The 13,059-nt window shown below is 40.1% G+C and overlaps 1 protein-coding gene across 2 annotated transcripts in view; it reads left to right on the top strand.

Annotated features, from left to right (window-relative positions):
* Window positions 1-11,527, top strand: part of SNAP25 (synaptosomal-associated protein, 25kDa) — a 66,253-nt gene extending 54,726 nt beyond the window's left edge. For both annotated transcript variants that reach the window (XM_010574809.1, XM_010574810.1), the window contains 3 exons: window positions 3,703-3,828; window positions 5,845-5,989; window positions 10,212-11,527. In XM_010574809.1, the coding sequence (XP_010573111.1) occupies window positions 3,703-3,828; window positions 5,845-5,989; window positions 10,212-10,280 (340 nt within the window). In that variant the 3' untranslated portion in view covers window positions 10,281-11,527. The remainder of the gene's footprint in view (window positions 1-3,702; window positions 3,829-5,844; window positions 5,990-10,211) is intronic.
* Window positions 11,528-13,059: the final 1,532 nt, after the last annotated feature.

Raw genomic sequence — 13,059 nt, 5'->3', positions numbered from 1 at the left:
ATTTTCCAGCGAACTAAAACACTGGGGCTACCTTATTCCTAGAGACCCTAAATTTTGAAACATATTTTCACAACAAGTTTAATAAACAAAACAAAACAGCTGAAAAAATGCAGAAGAGATCATAATAAACATTGCTTAAAATTATGGATGAAAATCAGTTTTTTCATTGTACAACAGAAATAGTCTTTGATGAGATCTTGAAAGAGACATGATGTTCACAATTGGAACCCAGCTTGAAATGGTTTTCATCCTGCCATAGGCAACAAATTTGAGAAAAGCTGAACACACCAAATTTCTCCCATTTGGGTAGCACGTACACTAAGCAGAAATGTTGAAATGCATCAAATTTGCTTGCATGCCATCACACTTGAACGAAACCGTCCTCCAAGTAATGCAAAGCTTGTTTTAAATGCCAAATGAAAACGTGATGTGTGGTTATGCGGGTGTAGGAAATTGGGGACAAAGTGCACCAACCAGAAGCCCTTGAGGAATGGCAAATCCAGCATGCAGTGAGTAGGCATGCAACCAGGTTACAGTGAAAACAGTCATAAATGGTTGGCCAGAGATTGTGCAGGAAACAAAGCAGAGTGCTGTGGTTCTGTAGTATTATACTCCCTTTCTGCGTGGCACAGATACTTTCTTCGCAGCCAGGGCCTGATCCTACCATGATTATCAAGACCAAAGGAAGGAGAGCTGTCATAGAATTCAATGGGTATGTTGCCAGAAATCCACCCAGTAGGACTGGGTTTCTGCCTTATCAGTCACCATTTATTTTGAAGTTAATTCCCTTGGGACACAATGCAGATACCACCTCAGCTTTAAAAAAAAATCAATTTTGCTCCTGTGCACCAAGACACAAATACTTTGCAGGGGTAAACATTTTTCCCAGAATATGTGTATTATTGCCTTGGTGTGCACAATGGGAGAGAGGCAAGGAGGAATGGAAAGAGCTACACACACATACAGCCTTTGTCAGTGGGACTGCATGCAATTGGTATCAGCTCTGATACAGGCTTTAGCCCTGCTGTCTGCACCAGAGGACCCAGTGCAGAAAAGCTGCAGGTATAAGAGTACGGAGCAGAAACTTTACATCTCCCGCACTCTAAAAGCTGTTGCAACTTAAAGAGGAACACTGTCCTGTCTTGCTCCTGCTGGAGAAACATGGCATGATGCCTGCATCAAAAGCTCACCCTTGAAGTACAAAAAATTCCAATGTATTTTGCAGGAATAGTCAGTTTTTAGAGCAGCTTTGATATGCTGTACTGTAGGAAAGGCTGCTCAGAACTGACAGCCAAGCCTGTGGCATGGATTGGGTTAGCACCTGACATGTGGCCTTATAACATTTACCACTTCACTATGATCGCAGTATGATGAAACCAACAGATGCAAGAACAGAAAGATACTGCATTTGATGTGGAGGACATTCATTTTTAAACTTGCCTCCTCCCTGCTTTAAGACAGTATTCTGACCTTTGCAGTCTGCAGCCAGATTTCATAAACTGGCATTGCTAATCTGCCACTGTGTTCAGAAACAGGGTATGGATGAACAGTGCTTTTAGAGACTGTTCCCTGAATCACTATCCCAGGACTCAACAGGTAGGAATAAGATGATATTCTGAGAAGTGGAGTGTAGGAGGAAGAGAAATCCATACAGTTCTAGGCATCAGTATCACCATGATCTCCTAATGCATACTTCTGGCTGGTGGTAGATTAATGGCATATATTTTAAAAAGATTAACCATTTCATGCATAACTATACTCTGATATACAGAGTAAATACAATTCTGTGAGCCTTACCAAAATGTAAGGCTTGATCCTACATTCTGAGGAGACCCAAAATGTCCATGGCATGAAACTTTGACCAGACTGCATTCAAAAGGACAACTGCTATTGACCATGAGCAGAGCCAGACTCCACCTGTTGACTTTAATGGGAAGTCCACAAGAAAACAGAGATCAAGTTCTGGGTGTATAAAATCATTCACCTCAAACACAGAGACTGTCTCACTCTCAAAGTTGCATAGGTCTAAAGAACAGGCAAAAACCTGTAAATGTATGTGCAGCAAGAGAACTACTTTCACTCATTCCTACAAAAGCCAAAGCTGATTTATAGTTTCAGAGAACTAAGAACAAAAAAGCCAACTACCATGTTTTCAAGTCTTCACAAACTTTAATAGGAAATAAGCAACAAAACAGATGAATAGGAAAGATCCTCTTTTCATCAACATTTTAATTCTATATTGGAGCATGCAACATCTCTTCAGGCTCAATAGAAGCTGAGCTGCTTCAGGAGGCATGGAGAGAACATAACGCCAGAGACAGGTTTGTTGTGTCCTCTCCCAAGTCCCCCAGAAGCATGTTCAGTTTCTCCCACAAAATCCAAGCCACAGGGCTGTTTATATGACTGATTGGAGCTGACCGAAGAACAGGGAAACCACAGAGATTTGCAGTTCCCATCAGCTTTGTTGGAAACTGCTCTGTTTCCGGAACAATATCAAGAACTTACACCTATAGACCCCAAGCACTCACATTCTCCTGTTAAAGTGTTCACTCTCATCTAACGACTCCAATGACAGCAACCCTAAATACGCTGCACATGCCACTGAACGTATGCCTGGATTTTAATTTTCTATCCATGGCAGCTCAGTCAAAAATGGCTCTCTGAAAGTTAATGTAACTGTCGTAAACAACAAATATAACAAGTTGCTAGGCTATTTTAAAGTCCTGTGGTTTAAAGCTCCTGAAGGAAGTGATGATCCATTTTTGCCTGTGTCTTGCTTATTGTGAAGGCTGTTACTGCTGATGCATTAAGAGTATGATGAACTATTGGGGCAACTGTGCTTAGTGAGAATGCTTCACTTCTTATTCATGCCTGTAGCTGGTGCATGAAGAAAAATGTAGAAAAATTTCCCTTTCTGATGCTAGATTGCTTGTATCTTTTCTTTTCTCCTGCACTCATTTCACTTCTGCCTTTTACTTTTTGTCTCTGTGGACAAAGGTTTGTACATCAACTGTCGATGTATGATTACTGTTTTCAAGTACCGATATATTATTTGAAAAATCCAATGAACCCTATGAATTTTATGATAAAAGCATCCCCAAATCACCTCGGGAAAGGTTAGTGGCTTTAAATGCCTATTATGCCACATACATGTTAAAAAATATCAACAGAAGTCCAATCTTCTGCATGCTAAAATGTTAAAATCTAGCCAAATCCTTTTTTCTCTAAGAGGGTGTGTTGCTGTGATGTGATGTACACACTATACTTGGCAGTTCTGTTTTTATGTTTGTCTGCCAGTACGTTCTCTGTGTTTGATGTCAAAACATATGTGTCACTGAAATGAAACAATGTTTTCTACTTATCTGTATTTCTTCTCCTCTTCCTTTTTTCTTTTCTTTTTTTTTTCCTTGTTTCTGGAAACTAAGTCAACATCCAAACACCTGTGTGCAGTGTTGTAGACTTGACAATTGCAATCCACCCTATTGGAAACAAAACCTCTGACCATCACAGTTGTTGTGGCAGTAAAGTAAAAAAAAAACCAAACCCCCAAACCCTCCTTTTATTCAGGGTTATGATATATCGGTATACAATGACCCTCTATCTGAAAACTCATTTGCTTGATGCAGCTTTTAGCTTGGAGAAGAGTTTTGCATTTGTCCTTGTCCACTTGATGCTTTGTTACTCAACATCTTTTTTGCCTAGGCTTAAATCAAGTGATGCTTACAAAAAAGCCTGGGGCAATAATCAGGATGGCGTTGTAGCCAGCCAGCCTGCACGTGTCGTAGATGAACGGGAGCAGATGGCCATCAGTGGTGGCTTTATCCGCAGGTGAGCCTTTTTATCCGCTGTTTTCTCTCTATTCTCCTTGTCACTGATATATTTAGATTTCTTCCATATGGTCATGAGTTCTGTGACGCTCATTAACTCCTTCAGTGGTGCTGCGAAATGCGATGGAGCCAGTGTTTTCCACCAAGTGGTAGGTGCTCAGATTTAGGTTGACGACAATGAAGACAGGTAGTAAAGGCTTACTGTGTCCACTAACTTCCCTTGGCCCAGATTTGGGCAATAACAAAATAGAAATAATATCTATGTATTTACTTCACAGCACCAACATGAGGTTGCAGACTGTCACGGCCAGTCAGCACTGTCCTCTGCACTCCAGCTCCCCAGCGTGAACAATGCACTTTTCCTGGGGGCCTTATTATGGGTCTCATTAATGATGTTTGTCAAATGCCTCAGAAATGAAGTGTCAGATAAATACTAGTTAATCATCATAATGTCTCAAGATATGTAGTGCTCATTATCCATCCTTGCCAGAAGATGTACCAAAGCATCCAGCACCCCTTCTTCTCTTTTCAAAAAGAAAAAAGCCTCAGGCTCCCTGCCAAAGCACTGAGCTAAGCGCAGAACTTGAAGCACACTTATCTAGAGGTATACTGCTTCCCTGCTTGTGTCTATGCAGAAAACCTCACTGAACGGGGAATGATGCCCCACTCCTCAGCTGCCGTAAAGCCACAACTGTGGAGAAACATTGATGGTTTAGTGGCAACCCCTGTGCACTCAAATGAAAGCCAGTTTGAAACACACAGCTATACTAATGGCAACCAAACTGCAAACTTTCAGCAATACATAGGGATCCAGCAATAAGTACATACTGATTACAGTGCTTATAGAGCATGTATTTAAATGACAATGCTATCAGCTGAATGGATAAAGGCATACCAGTAGGCAAAGCTTTGATCTCTGAAGATTAAGGACACTGGATTAATAAGTAATTATCTTTCCAAAAACTATTATCCATTTATTTTTTTGGCTGCTGTGATAAAGGGAAATCAGTGTGATGGAAACAATGCTGTCATGCAATCTGGAGCGTGGGATGGAGTTGCCATTTAAGTTTGCTGGGTCTGCCATTCACTTTTTTTTTTTTTATTTCTGGATGGCAGCCCCACCAAAATGAAGGCTGGGGCACGATAACAGAATAGCAGTGACGGAAGTTACGCTACACCATAATCATTCTGCAAACAGCCTGTAGCACCCTTTTGGCACTTACATGAACACAAATTGCACAAAAGGCTCAGAGTAGTGATTTTCTGAGTGGGACCCATAGACCTTACCTTTCCCAGTGTCAGTCACTACATGCCTCTCCAGTCACTGGAGCATTGAACTGGGCCTTAGCTCAAGTGTGAGTTTTTTCTTCTAAAAACCAAGCAAGTGAAAAAGACTGTGCTAAGAATGAGGGACAAAGGATCTTTACTGAAGCCAGTAAATCTGAGAGAAGCTGCTTCTGTCATTTACCAGAAACACATTTAATTAAATAGGATGTTAGGTCAGGATTTGCACAGCTGAAGCAGCTCTTCCCCAATATTTCAGTGAGCCCCAAGGGTATGAGAACTGGACAGTATCCATTAGTTATGTGTAGTTCAAGGAGGGGAACACGTATAGCTTCAATTCCACCACCCTCCAGCATTTCCCATGTACTCTAACAACACACAAGTCCAAACAGAGCACCCTTCCATTTGTCTTTTGAGGAGGACCATCACTAGCAGAGAGGTGCAGTATGTAGTACAGACAAGCTCAGACAGCAATACTTCTAGGAACAGCAGACATGAGCAGTATAAACAGAGCAGTGATGAACCCAGACAATTAATCCCCACAACCAAAAAATAAGCACGTAATGTTTTTCAGGCTAGCTACTTATTAATCCCTTTTCTTCAAAGCTGAGCACAGCAGCATGCTCCTCAGGTGACAAGCGAAGGAGGATGCAGGGGAGATTGCAGGTGAATCAGAGTTTCAGGGTAAACCTCCTCTGTCTCCGCTTTGAATAATTGGGTTTTTTGCTCCCAGGGTAACAAACGATGCCCGGGAAAATGAAATGGATGAGAACCTCGAGCAGGTCAGCGGCATCATTGGCAACTTACGTCACATGGCCCTGGACATGGGCAACGAGATCGACACACAGAATCGCCAGATTGACAGGATCATGGAGAAGGTAAGAGATGACATTTCTAAGAGGACCCCAAAAGAGGCTGTTTTCCCTTCTGCAAGCACAGGATGTGCATACTGCAGTTTTTCTTCAGCTTGGAGAAGGACAAGGGACAGAAATAGCTGCTAGGGCTCCTCTCTCTTCTCCCTCTAAATCATTGGGCCACAGAAGCGCTTGCTGCTGTGGATCTTCAGTAACCTTCAGTGCACATTGCGCTGAACCCACAGTGTTGGGTTTGCAAGACAACAGCTGGCAAAGGGACCCCTTAGCACAAATCAAGTCTCCTTCTGCAACAGCTTTGAGAAAGGTGAAGTGCCCTGAACTGTGCAGCACCGTGAGGTTTGGGTCTGAATGCCCTGGCACTTCCTGGCAAGCTTTAAGCTTTCCTGGACTTCCCTTGGAAATGCCATGAGCAATTGAGAATTGGATCACCTGCTTGGAGGGCTAGTCCCAAAAAGGGGATAGGGATTTATTAAGCAAGGCTTTGCTGTATGGTAACAGTGCAGCCAGTCTTGTGCTGCCTGCTTATAACCACATTAGGACAGAGATCTACCAGCTCTCTCAGTGGTGTGGTGGTGGTATATATGTATGTAAAAATAACTGAGGCTCAGCATTACTGTTGCAAAATCACCATCGCACCATTCCAGTGCCAGACCTGCATTGCAGATTTCTGAAGCAGATAGCAGTACCCTCCAAACCCGGCTGGGAACTCACTGCCGTCTTCAGATCCCAAGATCTGCAAGCCATCTGCATTCATACTGGCAGAGCTCCAGGCACAGGCATAGCCAGGCTGAAGTGACGTAAGAGGCTAGATCTTCATCTGGTGTAAAATCAATACAACAGTTGACTTCAGCTGAGGTTTACACAACCTGAGGATCTAACCCAAGGACTTATATGTGCTGCTTAGAGTTAATGCTGACCTTAAATGGTAGAGCTTGTACTCTTGAGCCTTTTCACACGTGCAAGCCTTCTCACACGAGCAGGATGCCCATGACGATTTTTCACGTCAATTAACTACATCGGAGCCTAGTGAAAAAAATTAAAGAAAATACTGCACTGAGGGAATCACTCAGATATTTTTGCTTATTGAAGTTTGATTCCAGAGAGAACTGGGTAAAGTATACATTGTCTTAAAGGTGGGAAGTTCATCTCTGACAGACAGTCACATAACACAGCAGAGCACATGGCTTTGCGTCACTCAAAAGTTTTGTTTTATAAAGCTGCATCTGTTAGTTTGACTGTATTGGCAAATGCACAGGATTACTGTGATGCCATTCTGCAGCATTTCATACTTCTGGAAAAAATAGGAGCATGGAGGGGAAGGATTTACCGCTGTGACTCATATGAAAAGCACTATAGAGCAGCACATCTATCTACATTGTGAGAAGAGACTGGAAGATTATACAGCCTACATCATAACTACCTTTAAATAAGAAGTTTGGACATACGTTATTTTCTCAGAGCAAGTATGAGGACATGCACTATTACATGTTACCAGCTACCCTACTCATGACATATCATAGTGGCAGGAGACATGGCCTGTGGATGGAAATCTGCTGCGTCCTATCCGTGCCTGCAGGATACTCTCGCAAACTACAGCAAGCCTTACAAGTCACTGTTCTCCTATCAGTTCAGGCTTGCAAACATCTGGATTTTGAAAACATTGACCAGGCCCTTTGCGCCCGTGAAGCACGTGGGCCAAATCTCTAGGCAGTGCATGCTGAGAGCAGTTGGCTAACTGAGGGACTGGCCTTCCATATCTATGTGGTCTTCTTACAGAGCTAGGCATTTCATAGAGCAGTAGAAAAACAACATTGCAAGCTAATGTGATTCATTAAATCCAGCCTCACAGGCAGGCCTCGTCAGGCAGACGAGGCTAAAGAACAGTGACACATTTCTGAAAGATTGACTTGTAGAGTACACAGAGTAGTCATCATGAAAACAGCACAGAACCAAGACAATCTTCAGTCTTAGTGAAAATCTGCTAAATTTCTCAGAATAAGGACACACAGTAATGAGATACTAGAAAAAGAAACACAATATATTAGGAAAACCCTCTATAAATTTATAGACAGAAATGGCGGTTAGCCAGATAATACTGAAACTGCAAATGCACACATATCCATTTTGCAATGAAATATGTCAATAGACCATCATCCCTAGCTGGCGGTGGGCATGCAGCATTGCTGGAGTTGTTTTCTTTTCCTGACCAGCTGGAGCCCTGTGCTTTTGATCAATTATGATCATTAGAAAGACCCTTGGCTGGCACATTTTGCAAAAGCTGGGGTGTGTCACAAAGCTAACCCAAATGCTTCTAAAGCGTTCTTGTTAAACTGGATGCATGCATCCAAACCCAAGCAATCTCATAATGCAGAGATGTAATCTGATCTACCCAGAGTAATCAGGATAGCAATGAATAAAAGCCTTTATCCTTCCCTCAGATCAGAAAGAAAGGGACAAAAACTAAAATGACAACGTGATAAGTAGGTCAAATAGCTCAGACATCATCACCAGAAGACCCTGGCCCTAAGATGAGCCATAAATAGAAGGCTGGGAGGGAAGTAGGAAGGTCTCAAAGCATTCTGTCTTGACCTAGGTGGGAAGGTCTGTACAAAGACTCCCACTGACTTTGATGCAACATCATCCACCAGGGTTAGACCTTAGTATTCCTGTTTAGGACCATTATGTTTCCTCAATGTTCAATCAATATCCATGGATTTCATGACAAACATAACTGCTTCCAAAACCATTAACTTATTTTTTAGGTAGTCTTTTGGCAAAAGCACACAAAACTATTGTGGTAGACAAGGTCAAACTCATGGCTAAAATAAAGGAGTGTGGCTCATAATGAGTAGTTATGCTGATTTACGCTTGTTGAGGATCTGGCACGTGCTACTGTACTAAAAATACAGTGCATAGCAACAAAAAAACCCTACATAGCATTTGCCAAAACAATTATGGAGAAAAGCCCAAGATATTTAAGAATAATTTATTGCAGATCAGTATAACCATTTTTAAAGGATTTTTAAATGTATATGGGAAATTTGCTTCACCATTCTGTCTTTGCAAATCGGAGATTTAAAATAAACGTGTACAATTTGAATACACCCCAGAGATGTGGGAACAATCAAAGCTAACAAAACACAGCCATCAAACCACAGAAAAGAGTTTGCTATTTGAGTTCATGCTTTTAAAGCAGTAACACAATTCTTACCTTTCCCACACGTCTGATCTGGAAAAATTGAAAATATTTTCTATCTAGTCCCTCTGCTAGCATAAGTCAGCATAGAAACATGGGTTTGAAGGGAGCTTTACCAATTTTTGTCAGCTAAAACAATGTCTTTAGTCTCCAAAGCTAACTTCTGTAGAGCTACAGAAAGCCATGGTCAGTGTCTTCCCACTCAAAGAGAACTCCTAAACCTCCCAAGTAGTGCCGTTTTATTAACAGCATTTTATAATCGTGACAAGTGTTACCCCATGGAATACAGTGAAGGTAACGGTTCAGTCTAAGCTGGACTAAATTCCAGTTTGGTTGCTTCAAATAACGGTAGAATCCCTGCCTTTTCTCAATTCCTGTTTATGCTGCTCCCAATGAGAAAGGTTACTCTGTCTTGCAACTACACTTGTGAACTTTGTTGAGAGAAAGGAATAATGGCATCACTCCTACCTATTTCCCTTCCTTTCACATGTAGAGCAAAGAAATCCAGACTGATGTATTTTCAAAAAAATTTATCTTTGCCAGCTTTCCCTGTATCAGATGATCTAGCTTCCCTGCTCCAGTGACTCTCTACACTAACAAAATTTTAGTTTTGACTGCATGCCTGGTGATCTAAATTAGAACAGAATCCAGGCCCACTGAATCTTAGAGAGCACTGAAGCTTTTCACCAGTGAAATCCATATGCACACCATTGGTTCTCATTCTGTCATCCATTACCATCAATACATCAACAGCACCAGCTACAGATCTAGCACAGCATTTAAAAGAGCTTAGTGAAGCTGAATACAAACATAAAAGCTCTACTCAAAGGCTACCTGAAGTGTTACAAAACCAGCAAATCTGTAATTTCCTTTTGGGTCCCTAATACCACTACAAAAAACAGCTCTCCGGTATTTTCAAGCTTCTCTTTTTTCCTGACCTAGCCAAGACTACAGAAGTGTCCACTAAGCATTGTAGATGTTCTCCTTCTGCTCTGTATTCATCTGTTTCTTTCCTTTGTGTTTCCCTAGGCTGATTCCAACAAAACCAGGATTGATGAAGCCAACCAGCGTGCAACAAAGATGCTGGGCAGCGGTTAAATGCAGTGAAGTGCATTTCCTTTTGATGCTGTCCAACAGGGCAGTACCTTCATGCTTTTATCATGGTATTTACCTACTAGGTTTGCACACATGCACATATCAGCCCCATTGTAAATGTTGTCCTGTGTAGTTTGTCAGCTTTCCAAAAATGATACTTGTAATTATTTTTTTCTAGATATCTTTCTTTCCAAAGGTTGTACATAGTGCTGATTTGATGGCTATAGCTCACTATGATGTTTTTTTTGGATTTTTCCTTTCCTTGTTTCTGTTTTGGATTCCATTCCTTTTTCCCCTCTCCTCATTTTTTTTTTTAAATGATGTTTGCTGAATGACAACACTGTTGGAATGCTAAACGTGCTGTTAACCTTTAAATATACAGTATTGTTCTTGTAAAACTGTGACATTCCACAGAGCTACTGCCATGCTCCTGTCTTTGGGTATCATGATGTTTAAGCACTTAAACCTGCTGTCTTCAGTTCTTCATTGCCATTATCTGTTGTTATGATTTCATGATTAGACAACGTGGAATTATGTTACTATAACAAGCATTGCACTAAAAAGTGATGTGATTTATGCATTTATGCATGAGGAATAAATAGACTTTTAGACTCCTACTTAAACAAGAATTTTCCCATGGCAGTAGCACACCAACAATGACAACAAAAGCATGCTCAGTATTCGGACTCTTTTGGGACTATGTTATACCAGCAAGTTTGCAGTTGTGCCACTTTTTTCTTGTTGATATATATATAGTTATTAATCATGATCATTTTTTTTAATTATGAAAAAAGAGGGATTTGGCACTCACCATTTAGCCATTGCCAGCAAAATAAAAGCTTGGCTGAAAATATGTCAAAGACAAAAAGAAATAAGTGTAATATATTGGGTTTGTCTGCTGCTTTTGAAGACTATCTTTTGGAGGTAATGACTACCATATGAAATGGTGCAAAGAAATGTAATTTTTATAAGGCTCTCTTACTAGTCGCTATCCCCACGTGGTTTGTTATCGGTACAGTTCTCTGTTGCTTACCTAGAGCTATGCACACCAAATCGCTAAGATGTTTAGTAGCTGACTTAATTAAAAAATAATAAAAAAACCTAAATGAATGAACTCTAGATAAACTGTGAGATAAATATAACTTACAGCATGTAATATGAAATTCCTTATGTCTCCTGTCAGTTTGTGAAGTGATTGACATTTTGTAGCTAGTTTAAAACTTATTAAAAATTATAGATCTCAGAATCCATGCTTGCTTTATCCATTTGTTGCCCTACGTGACAGCGACATCTAGTTATTTGCCACTTACCTGGGAAAAGGAGAAGTGCAAAGTCTAAAGATTCTTTACAAACTAGTTCTGTATTACACATGGGAAACTAAAGATTTCTGTTTGCAACACTGTGTAAAAGTTACTACTCTAAAAATAGCATTTTATACTCAGCACATTCCAAGTGAATATTATTTTAAATAACCTGGCTTGGATTGCCAAACACTGAATCAAAACATATTCTCTTGTTCAAGGGAAAGAAAAAAAATGAAATAAATGTTATGGTACAGAAGGATATAGTTTCTTAGTCAATAAAATTTATTCCTGTAGTGTTTCTAGCCACGTGCTAATACACCTCTTTTCAGGGAACACTTTGAAATACAGAGTTTATATAGACTGCTAAGAATAATCTTCTCAAAGGACTAATAACAACTAGTGTTTACTGCCAATGAAAAGTGTTATCAAATTTTCCCAGGGTTTTTTTCCCTATATGAATAAATTATAATTAACTCTGCATGAGTGACAGTTCACTCATGTGTCTCACATGGCCCTAAGTCAAAATACACAAAGAACATAAATGCTTGCATAATTAAAATCGCATGATAATGTAGACAAGCTATATTTTCTTTAGCAGCTTTTTATTTTTAGTATCTCTTAAGAACTCATTTATGCAAATATTTTCCCCCACCACTTCAAACCAAAGAGTAAACTTCAAGCAAACATTTTTAATCTGCTGACCATTTCCAATCCTGTTCACTGAGGGATTCTAGTGTTTATGACAGCACTATCATTCTGCAATGTCAAAGCCTACTTTGACAAAGGAGGGCAATAATAGTACTGGAAAATGCATTAACATGGGAACATACAAATACGAGGATATTTGAGAAAGGCAAGAAATATGTAAGAAAGTAACAAACATATTAATGGAGGTATTATTCTCATCTGTTTGACAAGAATGCACCCTATCTGAAAATGATCATACTTGCAAAATTCATTATAGCTGATCAAAAATATAAGCCGTTGCTGTGAAGGAAATCACTGTTTTGATATCTGTTTGTCTTGAACAAAGATCAAAACCCAAACTATTGGAACTTTTTGCCAAATGGAAAATTTAAAGGATAGAAATACTGAAATGTTTCATTGCATTTGTCTTTGTATCCTTCTCCATTGTATGCAGGGTCTCTTAGGAGCTGGCTGAAATTTACTTAAGTAAATAAGTGTAATGTATTGTGTTTCTCTGATGTTTTTGAAAATTGACTTTTCTAGGATTAATTAATCTTGAAAAAATTCAAAGAAAGACTTGATGTCATGCAGTTTGTTATTAGAACAATCCACTTCTGTTCATTAAGTTTTGCGCACACCAAATCCCTGATGTAGCAGCTGACTCAATAGAAAAAAAAAGGATGTTTTAAACATAACATTGCCTCAAATGTGGCATTTCCTTTTTTTTTTCCCCCTACTTTCCCCCTCTGGTGGGCCCCTGTTTCCCATGATACGCTGCAGGCTTTCCCAGC

Source organism: Haliaeetus leucocephalus, unplaced genomic scaffold (genome assembly GCF_000737465.1).
Source record: "Haliaeetus leucocephalus isolate CR32 unplaced genomic scaffold, Haliaeetus_leucocephalus-4.0 Scaffold450, whole genome shotgun sequence".
Lineage (NCBI taxonomy): Eukaryota > Metazoa > Chordata > Aves > Accipitriformes > Accipitridae > Haliaeetus > Haliaeetus leucocephalus.
The sequence above is the reverse complement of the archived record's forward strand: the minus strand, read 5'-3'. Positions and strand labels throughout refer to the sequence as shown.